Raw genomic sequence first — 19598 nt, forward strand, 5'->3', positions numbered from 1 at the left:
TATCCCAGGGTAGACAGCATACTGGAGTGGTGCAGTGGGTTCCAATATTTAAAGGGAGTTTATAAATATGAGAGATAGGACGAGGGGTGATGATTTTGAACTAAAGGAAGACATATATTAGATGTCAGGAAGAAGTTCTTTACTGAGAGAGTAGTGAGGTGCTGGAACAGGTTGCCCAGCGGCGTGGTGGGTTGCCCCATCCCTAGAGGTGTTTAAGGCCAGACTGGATGGGGCCCCAGGCAGCCTGATCTAGTACTTGATCTAACAGCTGGCAACTCTGCCTGCAACAGGAAGTTTGGAACCTGATGATCCTTGAGGTCCCCTCCAACACAAGCGATTCTGTAATATGACTCTATTCTATGAAACTTATGCACTTCCACGCTGGTTATCCACTTGTTAAAAACCACCTATTTGGAAATCCAGGGCAAAAGGTTGAAAAGCCTGTAAAGACTAAGACACAGTAGTTAAACAGTGCAAGTAGGCATTCAGAGAAGCAGTCAGAGCAGCGAACTAAGGCAGTATCAGCAGACCAAAGCTTAACTCACAGACTTAATAGCTGAAATGAGGAGACAGAAAAAGCTACTTTCTTTCTGCTTCCCTTCACTTGTCTAATGACCACAACACATGAATGAGGGTTTTCAGCAGCAGCTCTTATGATAACAGTAGAGGACAGGGTGTTATGGAACAACAATAATACAGTTTCAGTATCATATCTCTGAAATTACAACAAACATTACTTTGCAATCTGAATGACAAAATAGCTCCAAAAATTAAAGCTTTATCACAAGAATCCCCTTTCCTTCCTGTCTCACAGGAAAAAATAGTTCCTAATTTTCAATTGAAGTACATTCATAAAATGAATGCAAAAAAGCTCAAGAAAAAGGATCCTCTCCTTTCCATTACAGCATAAAATCTACATATGAAAAGCAGCCCTTGCTATAACAAGGTCCTAACATCCCACCTGCACAGGCCTTCTACAGCACTACCCAGGCTTTTTGTGCTTGCAAGGAAATGGATTGTGATTACAGAAACACTTTTGTTGAGTCTTCCGATTACTGGCTCTCGCCTGAGTTATATTTTTCAGAACAACAGGGAACATCAGATGTTAAGAAATAATTGTTCGAAGCCAGAATAGGTTTTGGATGAACATCTGAACTTAAAAAGAACCAACAGGAGAGATCAACATATTCTAAGCCAAGATGTGCACCCTGCCTCAGCTACTTGAGTGAGGAGTAAGAAATACTGCAATCCTCCCTATAATATCCTGCATAAAAACTGGATAGACAGACAGGTACCTACAGCAGCCCTCTTCACTCCATCAATGCTTTAATCTGCTGAAAGACTAACATTGAGCCCAGACATACGAGTAAAGTATACGAAGAATACCTCACCAAGGAAATGGCCACCTCTCAAATTACCCATGAGGGTAGAAACCAGAACTTGTTTATAATAGAAAATCCCAAAACAATATCAAAACCAACAAAAATAATATCAACAGAACAACATACAGGAGACTACTATCTTTTTTTTTTAGAAATGCTTCTTATCTTAATTACAAAGTACTTTAGGAACATTAAGGAATTAAGCAACCACAGTCTTTCACTGTATGATTGTTCCTGTTCTCTCTCTTTTTTCTCTCTCTCCTCCCCCCCCCCCACCCCCAGGAAGGAAATTAAAACAATGAAAGCTACCACAGTTCTGAAGTGTTGCTGAATCCTAGCAGTCGCTTCCAATTGCTCTTCAGCCCATTTCACACCCTAGGTAACTGGATGAATAAAACCCAACATTTTCATTTGGCACAGAGTTGAGGAATGTCCATCCTGTTCCTTTAAAAGGTGCTGACTGGCATAGTAGTCAGCTAAACAATATGGTCAGAAAAAAAACAACATAGAAACACCTAACCTTCCTTGGTGGTGTTAACATATTCATCACCATCGTCTCAGTGTCACACAAAGCTTCAACGGGTTAAACCTTGCACCGTTGTGACAATGAACTCAAATACCACTAGGATTACCTTTCTCCAAAAAAGATCTCAGACAGAACAGAGAAGCTTAAGATGGATGCATGAATAGGGGAAAGTCACCTCCTTTGTATAAGAGTCCTGTAGAAACATCATCTCAGGATTACAGGTTTTGTGGGTTTTTAAAAGAGCTTTCAGGTGCAAAGTGACAAAAGAGGGATCAGGGAAGCATTTGAGTAGATGATGTGGGTAAGGAAGACTAAAGGACAAGAAACACCCTAGCAGCTGTGAGTACTATTCTGAGTGTATGTACAGGTAGTGATGCTATCAAAATACAGTATTGGCTCTTCAATGATCTTCTTACCCTGGCTTTATTATTATTATTATCATCTTAAGATGTAATGGGCCTCATGATTCTGTATGAAGTACCATATACATTCAGCAAAATAAAGACTTGACATCTGTATCCTGAAAAAAAGAAACTTTCTAGCCTAGACCAGAGTGCCACTTCAATAGAAAACACTTAAATGAAAACAAGCTACTTACAGGGCTCCCAAAAATATGTATGCAGTTTCGACAAGCGATGTGAAAATATACCTCAGGAAAACAAAACTGCGGAGATCCCAAAACCTCACAGAACTGTAGCTAGCACGTGTTACCATTTCCCAGTGCAGCACTTCCACAAAGGGGCTGGCCAAGACCAGAAAAGCATTCACACCACTGTAGACAATGACCTGACTGGATGAAGTGAGCAATTTCCTGACTAACTCAAGTGTGTGAATGGGTATTTCACTCATAGTTTTGAATGACAACCTGATTAGTAAAATACTTTCAAGTGAGCTTCCCCCAATTAGCTTGTTGAGAGAGAGCTTTTATGCCTTGCCCCTCCAGCCAAGAGAAAAAACACAAAACTAACAGACCAGGTAGGACCAACTTCTGCTTGCTAAACTTCAACAGAGGAGGAGGATCTGCTGCTTTGGTAATGCCAACAGAAAAGCACGACATAATCCCCAGATAAACTCTAATTCATTTAACAGCAGTAGCTCTTCACACAGTATTTTGCCAGAGACAAAGTTTTGCCAACAGCAGTGCCCACATCTGAATAATCTGTAACAGGGCACAGTAAGGCTATTGGGGTTATCAGCACAGGTGTTGGACAGCAGGCACTCCTTAATGAAATCTTACTATCCAATATCAAACATTGACTCTTTCTGGGGTTAGTACCCAGCTTACATTAGTTGCACATTTGACTTGCTCAGTCATCTCTGGATGATTAGAAAATGTATGTGCATGCACACCCTCACATCACTTCCTCACACAGCATGGAGTCATGCATCTTTCATGCTTGAGCAAGCTAGACAGCTCCCTGCCACTTGCCAGGGAAATTCTGTACCCTGCATCCTCACAGGAAGTTGTGTGAGAACTGCAACTTCAGTCATGTTATCTGCCCTTCATCACAACTTTTGTTCTGCTTTCCCACTATATACTACTTAATTTCCAAAAGGCCCTCACTTCAAAGGGAAAGAAGTCTGCATTCCCAGGCTGCTTTCACACTAACTGTATCAGACAGCATTTTTCTATTTTAGTTCATTTTGAGTAGCACTAAAAACTTGCAATATTTTAAAGTCTTTTAAAGTCTCCAAAAAGCAGACAAAATTGCTAGGATTAAAATAAAGCCATGTGATTGCCATTAAGTCATTTACATGTATAACCAGTTCATTTTGCCATTCATGAAATATTTGCTTTGGCTGTGCTGTGTTTCTGACCTGTGCAGCCTCCTGTTCTTTACAACAGATTTGTTTCAATTAACTGAAAGTATATCATGTTATGCTAATGGAAATATGCTGTTTAAGGCTGCCTTAGGTGAAGTATATACAACTTCTGTGAGGGATCTAAAATACCACGACTCAAAGAAACCAAAATGCTGAGGCCCCAGAACTTACAGAAAGCTCTCCTGCTGTACTCATGTCAGTGTTTCTTCAATGTGGCTGGCAAAGTACAGAAAAATGTATTACACTCACACTACTACAGATAGTGAGTTGAATCAGACTGCAGTTAATATATAAGAAAGCAATAACCATTATTTATTGATTTATAGAATTGCACTAAGAATCACTTGAAATGTGAACAGCCTCCTCTTACTATTTAGCTCTTCTATAATGGTGCTCTTCCTTCTTCAGTTTCACTATATTTAGGATGATCACCTGAACCGCTCCTCTTAGAAGTGCAGCTATTTCCAGACCTGTGCCATATTAGAATTTTTATTTGAGCATTTATTTCATAATTACAGGGTTGAGCAGCTTCACTTGCCAGTGTAACTTTGAGCTGACAACATTTGTATACAATTTAGCATTAACATCACCACAGTGGCTTATATACAGATCAAGATCAAAAAACTCTTGACAGTTAACCACATTTCTGTTAGGGAAAAGGAAAAAGGGGCAAGTGCTACATTTACTGCTAAAACCAACATGCTGAATGAGGAGAGGTAGAGCAAGTCAGCCCATGCAAATCAAGAATGACAAAGTAATGCTGTAGGAGAAAACCTATTTATATCTTACTTAAAGATGCTCTAAATATCAAGATGTTCAAGTCCCCATTCATCTTCCAAAACTTCAGTGTTCTGCGTTGGGTATTTCTCATGGTGAGTTGAAAAGATCAATGCTGCTAGTCAAAGAGATGCCTGGCATATTATACTGTTGAACAAAAGAACCAATAATCAACTAGTTGCATTCAGCCTGGAAGGCTCAAGGAGATGAACTCTGAGAGTAGGTAGGCCCCATCCACGCTTACACTTAACTCCATTTCTCCTCTCCTTTTGAGTGATGTTTCTCCTCCAGCTCATCAACTGCCTTCTCTAAGCATCCAAAGCAACAGAGGCACTACAGGTCACCAGGGAAGTATTTATCTATCATAAGGCTGACTGCATGTACTGGAGTGTGGCATGAGGGTGTATGAGGGAGAAGTAAGGCTACTTGATACAACTACATGACAGCAAAAGCAGCTCAAACTCCACAGCATTGCTGATGCTGCCTTGGGAGTAGTCTCTGGAATAAAGCTGCCTGCAAGATCCTGACAGCTCTTCCACAAACGAACTGTTGGTCTAACCCAAGAGAAGAAATCCAGACATACGCAGCTCGTGCACATGGATGTCTGAGACTGCATTGCTGCCTAACTCTTTTACTTAGCACAGTAAACAATACCAAGATATCTAGAACTGAGATACAGCATAACAGACCACTTCTTCCCCTGCCAGAAGGCCACTAGGCCCACCACCCTATCCCTTCATCATATCACAGTAGTAGGAATACTGACAACTATCCTCCAGTGCAACATATTAGAATTCACATTTGGCAGCACAATTAAAAGCTGAATGACTGACCATGTACTGCTGCTGGCTGCACAGGTATCCATTGAGTGCTGAACAGGCTGGACATGTGGGCTTATAAAACTGTCAAAAGTTTAACAAGAAATATAAAGTCCTGACCTGGGTAGGAATAACTTCAGACACCAGCACATACTAGGAGCTGCCCAAGAGCTCTGCAGAAAAGGACCTGAGAGTCCTAATGGACAACCAACTTGCGTATACCCTTGCAGTCAGAAAGGGTAACAGCATCCTTGTCTGCAGTAGGTAACACATCACCAGCAGTTCAAGAGCTTCAGTTCAAGTTCAAGCTTCCCCTCTATTCCACTGTGACTGGTGAGGCAACACCTGGAGTGCAGTTCTTGGGCTCCTCAGTAGAAGACAGTTGCTGGAAAGAGTTCAACATAGGGAACAAATACGAAGAAATTGGAGTCCCTCTCCCACGAGGAAAGGTTGAGGGAGCTGGGACTGTTCAGTCCAACAAAGATGAGGCTTAGGGGGATCTCAATGTCTATAAATACCTGAAGGGAGAGTGCAATGAAGATGAAGCCCTGCCCTTCCCAGTGGTGCTCAGTGCCAAGAGAAGAGACAGTGGGCACAAACTGGAACACAGGAGGTTCCCTCTGAACACCAACAAGCACTTCCGTGTTGTACAGGTGCCAGAGCACTGGCACAGGCTGCCATGAGAGTCTGTGGAGTCTCCTACTCAGAGATCAGCAGAAACCACCTGGATATGGTGCAGGGTACCCTGCACAAGCAGACATTGGACCAGTTGAACTGCTCTGATAACCATATTAGAAGTTGGCACAATGTTCTCAACAGTATTCTGCATCATTTTAGAGTAATTTCACATGCAAAACTGGTGAAAGAAGCCTCCTCTACCTGCACCCTGTAACATCTAATAGAGGAAGAAAAATATTTGTAAGTGTAGACAGATGGGAAATAAAAGGGAAAATCCACTCACCTGCCATTTTTTTTGATGTAGGTTGCTAAATAACCATGATCTTCCCAGTTATGAACTGTTTCTGTCATTCCCTGCTCCTGAAAAACGGGCTGTAGAGCTTTAAGAACGGCATTACAATCAGCTGCAAGATAGAACAGACAGAAATAATCACTGAGGATTTTCCAGTTAGATAATTTTTTTGTTGGTTTGTTTCCTTTCTTTATATGAACACTGAACAGTTTTCACTGGCAGTGTGATACACTACTATTCCTTTGAGTTCTGTCTGAGCAACTGCTTTCAAGTTTATAGTTGATCTCACAGGAAGAAAAACAGCACAAAACAAGCTATCATGCATTTCCCAATCCATACAGATATTTTCTAGTTCACGGAGATTCCAACAAAGTTTTTATATCAGTCTTTATCCCTGTGCAAAAAGCCTTAATCTATAATTGCCAGAATGAGGAGTTTTCCTGTGTCTATTATTACTGGACAACTCCTATATACAAAGACAATCCAAGTCTTATTCATGTAATTAGTTTTATTACTTAAAAAGCCCAACAACAACCACAACAACCACCACAACCCACAATCCCACAAAGAAACAGCAGCACTGAGAAGCCTGGTAGTTAACTTACCCTGGCTTAAGGCACTGAAAACTAGATAGAGCAAGCTGCCCTATCTAAATAGTGGTCACTTTCCACTACTTTTAACCAACAGAAGTGAAGGGGAAAGAAATTTTCAATGCACCACACAGCTGACTCTCTCAGCACAGGGTCGTGTTAAATAAATGCCAATACAAATTAAAATGGAAGCAAAGATGCATTTGCTTCCACCTTGACATGTGTTAATACACACAGTTTCTTTCCTGGAGAGTGATTGATAAAGTTTCTGAATGCATCTTAGTTTGGGAACAGTAAGTTGAGTAAGACAAATCCTAGAATTTACTTGATATTCAATGCTTGCTAAATTAAAGTATTTCTGAGATCATTTCCTTGGAAGTGTATTTAGCTTACATCAGTGACTTAAGAAAGTTACAGAATGAAGAAAATCACAAAAAACATCATTCCACCATTTCCACAACTCACACCAGCCTTCCACTTAATAAGTGATGGAAGGAATTGGTATTGTGAGCCATTCTCACTGAGGAATTGTCAGGCTACTCTGACAGATGTCTATCCATCTCACAAGCAGATTGAGAACCCAGGGAGAAACATCTTTTCTAACACCTACGGCAGACTGCTTATAACTACATATATGTAGGCTGCTCCAAAAGTAGCGCCTCCTATTTATTTCCATGAAAACTACGATACAAAGAGCACAACAGCACTGTTCAACAGGTTGAATTCTCAGCTACAAAACACTGTTTTTCAGCCTATTCACCACCTTTAGCTATGTATTTTTGCCAGTGATGAACAAGAGCCTGCTCATGCTATGCTCATAACAACCTGCAGCCACAGAAGTGACCTACTGCCCCTACTGCCAAAGCACACCACCCACCACCTCAGTGTGCTCACATTCACTGGTTGGTCTCCATAAACATTCAGCAAGCATCAGTGAATGTCAGTGGGTGCCACTTTTCTGTGCAGAGAAATCCAAAGACACACCTTTGCCTCAAGCACACTTCTGTGTGAGACACCATTGTGTCAGACTGACTGCCCCTCTGCTGCCACCTGTCACACAGCCACAAAATCTAATGGGATATTGGTGGGAAGGTTCAATGCTTACTGCCATGCCACCAACATTCACTTCTGACATCATGGGCCAACACCATACAACGAGTCATTACTTTTGGAGCAGCCCCTGTACCTTGGAAACAAGCATCACCTCCAAAGACAACCAGCAATAGCTTCCAGCATGTTCCTGATGCATGCATGTTTCAGGCAAATGAGAACTGTACCAAATAAATCACACAAAAGGTCATCTCACCTACTGTAAGCAAACAACCAGACAAATGGGAAGTCTGATTACTGTAACCTATATACCTGCTGTCTATGAAGACCACACTGTTAACTCTGTTTTTCAGACAGAAACAGACTTAAAAGCACCTTTAGTTTTCCCTCTGCATTAAGTTTAGAGGAAGCCAATTCCCTAATACCTTGCCAAGAATACTCGTGAGAAACAAAAAGGCTCTGCTTCTTACTGCTCACATTGCCTGACCTCTAATTTATATTCTGAGATATTTACCTTCCGTCTTTAATGTCTCACTCATTAACTCCCCATTAACTGATAATTCTAATTAACAGAAAACAAGTACCATTAGAAAGCAATGAATAATTTAACTGCTGGCACAACTTCAACCCTCTGTCAGTCAGTAAGCAGACCCACTGATGATTTGCACCCTCACTAAGGGAGCATCTGCAAGGTCTGCTATCTCTATGAAGCCTTTTCTTCCCTACCCTGCCGGGAAATGCACATGATTTGTACCATTACATTTTTGTACTTGATCTTCAGCATCAGCCAGGAACACCACAGTGAGGGCACAACAAGCAAAGTTTCCGTTAAATAACTGTGGCTCCTGCAATAATAGATGAGACAGTCAAGCCAACATATTTTAGGACATAACCATGAAAGAAGCAAACATAATTACAGTTGCTAAATTCATCCTAGTTTTTACAGCTTTGCACTGGGAAGGAGAGAGGGGTTTCTCCACCCCTTACCCTCTTCTTGTTTGTCATTTGTTTTGCTTTCCCTACTCCTTTATCATCTGCAAAATCCATGTTCTTTAATGCTGTTCTGGTATGATAGACAGTAACTTTAATAATGCATGCCATACCCTTCCAGGCCAGCAAATTAGTGTGAAACCCCATATGGAACTCATATGTACCTGACTCCCAGACCACTCACTGCACTTCTGCAGCTCCTGCATGACACTGATCCTCTAGAAGAACTGGTGTTCATTCCCCATTCATCTTTCAGCAAACTCAAGGATTCCTATTGGACATGCTTTGGCAGAGACCACAGGATAAGTCATCACATTTTTCTGCTCCATGAAGATACCAATCCCTCACAAGCCGCTCATCATTCTACAGCAGATTTCTTTGCTAAGCAGCCAGGTACAACTTCTTATTATGCAATTAAATTCATGAAGTTAAAATAACATGCTCTTTCATCAGGTCTCCTTTTGATTATACCACACAAGGTTTGCCTCGGAGGGCTAATTAATTAATCCACCAAAGTTGGGAGGCTCCTTTTAAGGCATCAGTGGTTGCTTGAAGGCATCACAAAGCCTCAGGAATCTCAAGATCTCTCCCCCAAATCCACTTGCCACCACCTCACTCCAAACTCAGATACGCTCTACAAGTGTTAAATGAAAAAAGGACAATGGTGATAAATCACTAGGAAGAGACTAAATTAACATCTCGATGCTGATTCCAAGTAGGTTGCCTTTTTTGCAAGTGTGTGTACTACTCAGGAACAAAAGGAGGCAAATTCAGGTTACCAAGTATGAAATACTGTTTAAAATATTTTATATTTGCCAGAAGGAATGAGAAGACCCAGCATTTCAACTCTACAGAACAGAAACAAGAACACTGCATAGATGTTTTGAGAACTATGCATCTCAAGGAGTTAGTGACCAATTAGTTCAAGCCATGCAGTTTTGGCAACCCAGTGCACTTCAAGAGATTTTGAAACAGTCACAGCCATTCCTCTGGAGTTTTTAGCAGACAAGAATTAACAGTCAACTGCAAATGTGAGGGCAGCTCAAAGGCCCCAGGTACTGTGAGCATCCAGGCTGTCCTCATGCATAACACCAGCCAGTTTCAACCAGATACTCCAACACTGATCTCTGTGATCTGCTATAGGACCAGACTAGTTAAAAAAATATACTGTTTTAAGACCTCCTCATACCAGAGGACTTAGTCTCAGCAAGTTACGGGAACAGATTAGATCTTGTTTAAGAATATTCACCTCATAACCCTGATTTTGAACCCTTTCCTGTAGGGAACAGGAACATAATATCAGTGAAACAATACAACACATTAAAGCACTCTCATATGCTTTTGTATTCTTCCCTCGGTAGCTAAACTCTTAGTAGAGAAGTGAAGAGAAATCAAATGAAATGAAGTGCTTAATTAAGAATGCATTGAGAGTTAGCATACTATTAACATACCCTGCATTTTCTACCTAGGACAGCAGCCTCAATGGCTGGCACCTTGTTACTGTTCAGAGCCATGCAAACTCATTTCATATGACATTACTGTGCTGCGCAAGTCTGAAGTTCACATGGGCACTCTACCTGAAAATTCCCAGAGAAGCCTGCAGCTTTTAGCCTGGTCAGGTCCCAGCATCAGCTGAGAAGGACAGCAGCAGACTGGCCAAGTGCACCACAGTGGAGCAAGGCCACTGCCACTCACTGGAAGCCCAGGCACCAGGTTTAGAAGTTCTTCTCATTCACATATAGGAATCTGAGGCATTTTTCCAATGCCAACATTGTATCTCAGTCATGTTCCTTCACTCGAAGCCTGTAGAATTAAAGAGTAACTACAGCAAACAAAATCCTCAGGTTTTAAAATCCAAAACTCACGAGGAGCCTTAGGCTCCTGTGCCTATATTTCAAGAGGTCATGGATTTCCTTTAGACTAAAACACAGATATAAAACTTGTCAGTGACAGCCATTCCCTTACTTCTCAGCCTCACACTACTAGGGCTCCTTCACCCTCAGCATGAGAATATAGAGCAGTATGTTACTTGCAGACAGCTAGTTCTCACTTAGTCACCATCCTATGGCATGGCATCTTTTCTTTAAATGTTTCACACTAATAAAACACTATCCAGAGAACACAGCCTTAGCTAGATCTCAAAGTAACAGGTGCCTAAATTATTCCTTTTTAACCTCAAAAAGGAGGACATAAACAGTTTAACAGATAGAAATGAAAAGCAATGTGCTTTACCAACAAGCGCGTCTCCCAGTGCTGTGTTTGGAAGTCCCCTGTAAGGAATACCTTCACAGGAAAAATCCTTTGTTTCACACTTGCCAGCTCTGTGGGAGCAGAGCACACCAGGAAGCAGAAAGCTAGGCTACAATCACTCTCTTCAATTAAACTGCACCTGTTGGAATCAACCACATCATGAGGACTCGTACACAGAAGTCAACAAATCATGCATGGCAATTAGTTGTAAATAGTCATCTGCTACTCACACTTCTACAAAAGATCAGTTTCAGCTTTCTCTATGCACTTACTTGATTTTGTTATTCTGCATTAAAGTAGGTTAAGGATAGAAGGTGGCTTTTTCCTAATGAGTTTTCATGGATCCTGCGCCCCACAACACAACCCTGAGTGCTTCATGCTATAAACAGTGACTACAGGCCAAGTCAAGCTATGCTGTGCTACAAAGCAACACATGAACTTGCCAGTACCTCTACATAAGGACCATAGTTGATAAAAATCAGGTGCATCCAAGCATCCCTGTGGGAATTATTCATGAGGTCAACCAGAAACAAAGAGCTCTCAAAGGACTGAAGGCTCCTAGCAGAATTCACTCCTTATCCTTCCCCGTAAGATACCATTCCATCAGTTCAGGTTGCCAAGAGAAATACATGCAAAACATTCCCATGAGATTCTAAACCTCTCAGCAAGACACCAGAAGCTTTTAATGCTATTTGTTGATTTTTTCCTTGGATCGCATTTTTCTCCCTCTTTACTTAGCTGAACATATTCCTCCTGCAATACCCAACCCTCCTATCCACTAGATTTCTGGTGAAGTTAAAAGCAAGCTATGTCTTCCCTCACCACATACAACCCAGTCACTTAACACCTGTTCCCTAAAGCATCCAATTGATCAGGGGCTCAACTCTAGATGTTCTCCTTCTGTTGACTAATGCCAACCTAAGACTGCATTGCCAAACAGAGCACTCCCATTTTTCCTCATTCCTATATTCTTGCCTGCTCCATTACACTAGCAGTGTCATCTCATGCTCCAGAGACATATTTTAAGAGGTAATGCTAATGTAAAAAGGAACGAGCAGGAAGGGTGAATTAGTACTTAACCAGTGATGTAACCACAAACCCTTGGGGCAAGACGGTATTTCACTTGAGGTCTGACTTTTCCACCAAAGACCAAACCCACAGCTCTGTATGCAGCCCCCTCCAGGTAGTTACCTGAAAAAATGAATGTAAGAATCTCAAATAAATGAATTCAAAGCTCTAGCATTTGGAATCATTTAATTCAAGTACACTAAAGAGTAGCAGCAATTCCAGAGAACTCTCACATCCATGTTATAGCATCTTAATGTTAAAGTAAATCTATGCAACCTTTTAGCTTGTAACCGAGTCAGATTTAATGCATCCTTACATTCTTCTGTCAGCAGCTGCCTATGAAGCAACTGCTTGTACAAAACAACTTGCAAGTGACCTACCTGGCTACAAACAAATCTAATTTGAGACAGTCAAAGGTCAAACTTCACTAGATACCAGTAATGAAAACATGGTTGTAGGGAAGTTTAAAAGGAGAACGTGGTCAATCTCCACTAGAAGCTCTTGCCAGTGCCACAGTGACATGAGAGGGAGATGAGGGAAGAGTTCTACATATCATACTATCAGTTCTTCTGTAATAATCTGATCACAGCAATGAAAGAACACTTTAATGCAAAAGCTAATCACTAAACCAGTATGCTAACTGAATTCATTTTCTTGTATAAATAAGCTAACACCTGGGTACGAGGTTACTAGCTGTACAGGCAAATCTCTTCAAGCACAAAGAGTCAGTTGCTGCGAGATGCATATTGAAACAAGCAATGTAAAACACCTCCTACTAATTTAGAGCTGGCTCACACTTGATGAGTGATTTAAAATTAGCTGTAGATATGAGTGCTTTTTTTATTTATTTTTTCCTAACCAGGGGCTGCATATTAATTCTTACCCAGTCAGCACACAGGAGTACTTCCCCAAGTGACATAACCATGACATTCAGAACATCAGAGCCTCACTGAAGGCAGTTTGCTTTTTAGATGCTATCGGAGGTACGGAAGTATAACGCCTACTGACCAGCTGAGGATGCAGCTATCTCAGGGATTGTTACAAATACAGCCACACACTTGAGTAGAGGCTGTTTTACTAAACCACTGACAGAAGGCTTAACACATCACTTACATGAAGCAGTTCAGCCTTGTTCAACTTGAGCCTTGCCACCCATTCTTACCCACTTGCTTACGTGTATAAATCTCCTGGAGCTGAAAGTAACACCACGCACACACAGCCTCCTCTCCAGAAGGTAATCATCCTCCACAAAAGCAACCCAGAAAATGCACACCCATGCAAAAAGAAAAGCACTCGAGCACAGCAGACACTGGTCTATAGGAGAGCTATTTATTATGATCATCATAAATAAAAAAAAACCAAGGAGGTAAAAGTAACATTTTGCTATAACAATGGCTGACTACAGCAGAGCCAAAGTCAAGGTTCAAATACTTGTAGCATGTCTGAATCTGAAACTACCTGAAGGGGAAGAATGAAGACAAAGAATAACCACTTTCCAGAACCTCCCTTGATCATCTCTGCATAAGCGTCTGATTATCATCTCTTATGACAGAAAGAAGTTACTCAGCAAGTCAGGCATTGCAAACAAACTTTTCCTGGCTTCTTTACTACACCAGCAGGGGATTCCTGCTTGCAGATTCACCAACATCTAAAAACCTCAACACTGAGGATCCCTGACCACAATGCACCAATTAAGCTTAAAGAGAATGCACCAGCAAATACACAGATGGCTTTTCCCTTGTTATATAACAGCAAAGCTGCTGGTAGGCCTCACTGCTGGGTACATTTAGAAGGGAATGCTTTCAACTAGCTACTGGACTACTGTTTTTCAGCTAAGCAATGCGAGTCTTCTATGAACATTTCACTAGAAAGAAAATTCATCTTAAGACACCAAATTCTGATAGCCCAGGCAATCCTGAGCCAAAAGCTACTTCAGCACTGCCCCTATGGAAGCAGGCAAAAGCAGGAAAGAAGAGCTGGGTCACTGCATCTTTCACAGGCACACAGTGATAACATGCAGATTTAAAGAACGCAACAAACTCTCTCCAATTCACTTTGATATTGATAATTTCTTCCTATATTTTCTCAAATTATGGACTTCTAAAGTTGTTTTGCTAAACCTGGAATCTAATTACAGCTAAGCGATGGTTGCCAACTTCTTAATCACAGATCCTCTGGAATGCTATGCAGTACTTCATCAGAAGCCCTGCTGCTCTGTGGTAGTTATGGAAGAAACATTTACAGGCCTTAAAAACAGTATCTGGCATTAAGTCACATGGCTCTTTTAATTATTAAACTAGAAAAAAGTTTATGAAATAAAGTTTTATCTTCCCTCTTATTACTTCATTCTGAAAGGTTACGTTGTCTTCCACTTCATAGAAATTCACTGTCGTTCAATAGAAGAAACAACTGTGCATGAGACATGAAACAGATGATTTAGTATCAGCACCTAGACTTGTCCAAGACTTCCTGCTTGCTCAAATTGAATTCTGCATGAGAAGGCTGTTTTCCCATTAAGCTTCCTACAAACTCTGGATCCCAATAGATCACTGGTGCTGGGGCATTTGCAAACCAACATTTTTCCATACCTTAAGTCTGAGCACAGAGGTGATATGCCAAAGTACTTACATGCTCTAAGACTTCCTTCATCTGACGCAAAGCTCAAACCTTAATATCCACCTGGGTGGTTTCAATAACTCAGCTCTGCTAGCTACATTTGTCTCTTCCAGTATCATGTAAACTTAAGCCCATCAACTGGTATACAAAGTCTGTTTGCATTTTAAACAATATTATCACTTGTTGAAACATCTGTAGCCCTTCCATCTAAAAAAAGGAGCAAAAAGTGTATTCATAAGAGAACTTCTACATGCTCAAGCAATACCAGCTCTCCTGCTTATTATCAATCACCTGGAACCTGACCATCTTCCAGAAATGCATGAAGCAAGGTGACAAGAACTACTTGTGCCATGTATTTTTCTAGTTCCAAGAATTAGAATTACAAGGGGAAAAAAACTTCACAGCATGGCTGCTATGCATAATGCATTTGCTATTTAAAAGGCACAGAAGCTTACCTCAAATAGAAATACTCATGTCAAAAGCAGCCCTCATTTCCTGTGTGAATTTGTTCCATGGCCTCAAACCAAGCCCTCAGGGAGAACATCTCTCTATGCTGTATCCTTCACCTTCACATGGGAGAGATGCTTCGTGCCCCAGCAAGCAGCCATTAAGTTCTTTACATCGCATGGGAGATTCAGATAACTATTTTCAGAGTTCCTCTCATAGAGCATTTTACTCTTCAGCACTGGAAACCAACAAAAGCAGGGAATGAGTTTACAGCAATCCATGCCGCTAAAAATAGGAAGCCTCCATTCCTATGTAAAGGCCTCCTGACGGGGCAGCCTCACACTGCAAGGCAGGGCAGGCCCATCCCCGGTCCCAGCCTGTAAGAACAAGAAGCTGCAGGCCTGCGGGGCACTGCTTGGAGCAGCACAACACACATGGGCTCATTCCTGACCCGCAGCTGTAAGCTGGCTGCAAACACACCTTTAGCCAAGGTCGATAATGCAGTTGCAAGCCCCAGAAGGCATTTACTTGGGTCTTGTTTAATCTTGATCTATATGATCTTCATTCACATACAAACCATCAGCAAGGAGTCAGCAAGTTCTGATAACATAACATAAACCAACACAGTAAAGAGATAAGCATATCACCTGCGTGTTATCACAGCAGTCAGATGTTTTGGCACTTCAGACAACCCTATTCTTGCCAGAACTGGTCAAGATGAGCTACAGGGCCAAGAGATGCTGCTTACCCCACAGTGTACTCAAACACACTTCCTTCTAGCTAACTGCAGCCAGTCCCAGGTCATAGAAGCAGGTACCTGCCTCATTAATGAAACAGTAGTTAGTATAGCTACTAGTATAGCTAGTATATCAAGCAAGAAAAATATACATTGCAAATAATATTAAAGTAACTATATATAGCCAAGCACTCACAAAAGATTTTGCTGGTGAGCTTTTCACGTACAATCTTAGAAGCTGCAAGCAAACATTTAGTTTAGTTTAAGTTTAGTTTAACCCCTTCTCCTTCATACACAGGGCTCTGAAGCATCTGTGGAAAAAGACTGCAAGAGTTTCCAAGCTACCATCTCTCTCTGCTTTCTTCTTCTATTTCAACACTTCTTGTGGGATCAGCCATGAATCAACACTGGAATTATTTGGTTCAGCAGGCAAACAATCAAACAGCAACTATTCCAAGGTATCTTCCCATTGCAGACGCCACGCAGTTCAGCACAGGCAGAGAAGCTTGCTACTCCTGTTTGGGGGAGGAAAGGGGGTTGCTTCCCCCCAAGACACTTCTTTTTAATTCAGGTCAGTCCTTGGCGATTCTATGATTCTATATCCCAGCTGGAAATAGACTACAGTATATCAAGCAGCTCTAAAATAAATAAAGGGGGCGAGGACAGTTTAAATCTTCATACCCCTAAGCATATACTGAAGCATCACCTGAGAGCATTTCTTAATGGTTAAGAAGCACATCACACGTCTGTAAGTTGTAGCACAGCCAGTAGAGTTAACAGCAACTTCTTACATTGTCCTGGCTGAAGCATCCCTTACAAGTTCATGTGTTTCACTTAACCTGTAAAGCAGTTAATGCCCCTACCACATCCTGGTTAAAAAAAATCCTTCAAAACTAAAACATAAAACACAAAGAGAGGAGTTGTGTATATCTGCACTCGGTACAATTCCACAGCAGAACACTGATGGAAGAATACAGAGGAATTTCATAAGTTAAATCCAATACACACAGCACCAGCAAAGGTATGTGGGGAAAAAAAAAAGATTAGCAAAAAACTTTTCAGTATATTGGCCACATCCAATAACATTTTAGGCACAAAGTGCTGCAGCTATTAATTTTTATGTGCATTCCTACTGCTGACAGACTTAGATTTCTCACTTCCTCCCCCACCTGCAATTTCAGAATTGAGCTGCAGACCCTCTGGACAGGAACAAAGCCACTGCAAGAGGGCCTTAAGAAGGAAGCTCAACCTGCAAGAGGTCACACTCTCCTCTTTCCATCTCCATGAAAGCACTTGTGTGTGCATGTGAAGAAAAACAGGACATTCACTTACCCTTTTCCTTAGAAACTCAAGTGCTGCCTTACCTGCACTACAGCCCTGGAATTCCCAGAGTGAATTCACGCCACAGTTTTGTAAGAACTTCTTTCATTAAATGCATGAGCTCAAATAACCTCTGCTTTCCCTCACACCAGCACACACCTATGTCCTGCAGTGAATTTCGCCAGCACATCTGTGCAGCTGCAAACTGTGTAATTTCCCCCAACAACCCCAAGCAGTAACACATTTCAAGTTATTTTCTTTTTGCAACGAGCTTTTACCTTTTCAAAGCAACTTTCTGAAGGGATAACAAAGAACAAGTCTGAATGGAGTCTCAAATGCTGAATTCCTTGCTTCTGATGAACTAACCAATAAGATAAGAATGTCAACAGCCCAAAGACAGAAGCATGACTAAAGCCTCCACCGCCCCAACTGCAGAAGGAAAACGAACCACTCCTTCACAAATAAGGGTTTCATTAAAACACTCCTTATATTTTAGGATAAGGAACACCACACTGCCTGCCTGCTAAAGTTGCCCACTTATCAGCTCAAGGAGTCACAGCCAGGCAAGATACGTCTGCTCTACAGTTGCTACTTTAAACACCTCTTGAGGAGACCATCACAAAGGCAGGTTGCATTACCCAAAGATTCAGACCTGCTTCTATCAAACAGCCTATTAAAATCTCATGAAGATTCATAATCAGAAATGTTTTTATTAAGACGGAAGTAAAGAGGCTCTTTTCTTCTGACTCTTCCACTAGCTTTGTACTACCTTAATAGACATTTGTCGTTTTCTTTTAACTTTTCAGGAATCTGGCACACTTCAGTTCATTTGACCCAAGCAGCCCCATTCCCAAAGCAGTGCTTTCTTCTCCTGCACTTCCCCCACTCCCACCTGAAACAGACAAAACAAATACCACGTTCTCCCTTTTAAACTTCCCTACAACCAAGTTTTCATTACTGCTATCACTCAATATCCCCAACAGCTATCAATCTTACACTTAAAAAGTGCCTACTACACTATTCACTCAAGATACTTACTGAACATATGCTTTTATTGTGAAGAACAAATACTGTATGAGCTACTGCCCAATATCTGGAGAGAACTGAACTGCCTGGAGAAGATTTTGTAAAGGGTTTTAGCATACGACAAACAAAAGCCAGTAGAGATCACCATCAGAACCTATACCATGCAGCAGCATGAGAAGCTACTAACAAAGGGACACTACAGCTAGATCAGGGTGCTTAGAGCCCCATTCAGCCTCACCCTGAGTGCCTCCAGGAAAGGGGCATCCACCACTTCTCTAAGCAACCAGTGCCAGTGCCTCACCATCCTAATTCTAAAAAACCTCTTTCTTATATCCAGCCTATATCTCCCACCTTTTAGTCCTCTCACCACAGACCCTGCTAAAGAGTCTGTCCCCGTCCTTCTTAGAGCCCCTCTTTAGATACTGAAAGGCCGCCCTCAGGTCTCCCAAGCGCTTTCTCTTCTCCAGGCTGAACAGCCCCAGCTCTCTCAGCCTAGAGAGATATGATAAAATCCTACCTGAAATCCTACACAGAGCAGCGTACCGCAGATCCTCTCACCAACATCCAACCATAGACTCCCTCCTTTATTCCCTCAGGGCCCTCAAAAGACTGAGGATTAAAATAAATTACACACAACTGCACATACAAGGAAAGATTCCAGAAAAGCATTCATACCACAGAAGGACTCTCCTTTACAGTCGTGTTCAGTCTTGATACTGGACATTACCAGAGAAGGCATTCTTCTTCCCTTCAGGAATGGGGGACTACTGACTAAATATTGTATTAAACACAAGCACTGAATCCATTTGAATATGCTCTTCAATCACCATGCACAACTCCGACACGCACTGAAGAAACAGACACCATGATCATGGACACTTACTGCGAGATTCATTATAGTATGATACAAACTTACTGCTGAAGAATACTTACTCTCATAGCCCGAAGTCTTTGTTTCTACAGGCTACGAAGTTAAAAGCTGTAAGAGCCACTAAAGCTAATCTGTCAAACTGAGGACAGGTAACATTTTGAGGTGTAAAGAGCATACATTTACCAAAGTCAGATTCTACATTTCAGCTGAACTACTGCAATGATGCCATATAAGCCTCAGAGGTGCAAGAAAAAAAAAATGGATGTGTGGGTTTTCTAAGTAATAACAGAACGCTTCCAAGTTTTACTGTCCACATAACTTACACAGAAAAAAAGTA

At 41.4% G+C, this 19598-nt stretch overlaps 1 protein-coding gene across 1 annotated transcript in view; it reads right to left on the reverse strand.

Annotated features, from left to right (window-relative positions):
• The window catches only part of SMS (spermine synthase), a 44600-nt gene that overhangs the window by 23379 nt on the left and 1623 nt on the right, over positions 1-19598 (reverse strand). Inside the window, exon 2 of the mRNA NM_001030803.2 lies at positions 6289-6409. Within this exon, the coding sequence (NP_001025974.2) occupies positions 6289-6409 (121 nt within the window). The remainder of the gene's footprint in view (positions 1-6288; positions 6410-19598) is intronic.

The sequence above is a fragment of the Gallus gallus genome, chromosome 1, assembly GCF_016699485.2.
Source record: "Gallus gallus isolate bGalGal1 chromosome 1, bGalGal1.mat.broiler.GRCg7b, whole genome shotgun sequence".
Lineage (NCBI taxonomy): Eukaryota > Metazoa > Chordata > Aves > Galliformes > Phasianidae > Gallus > Gallus gallus.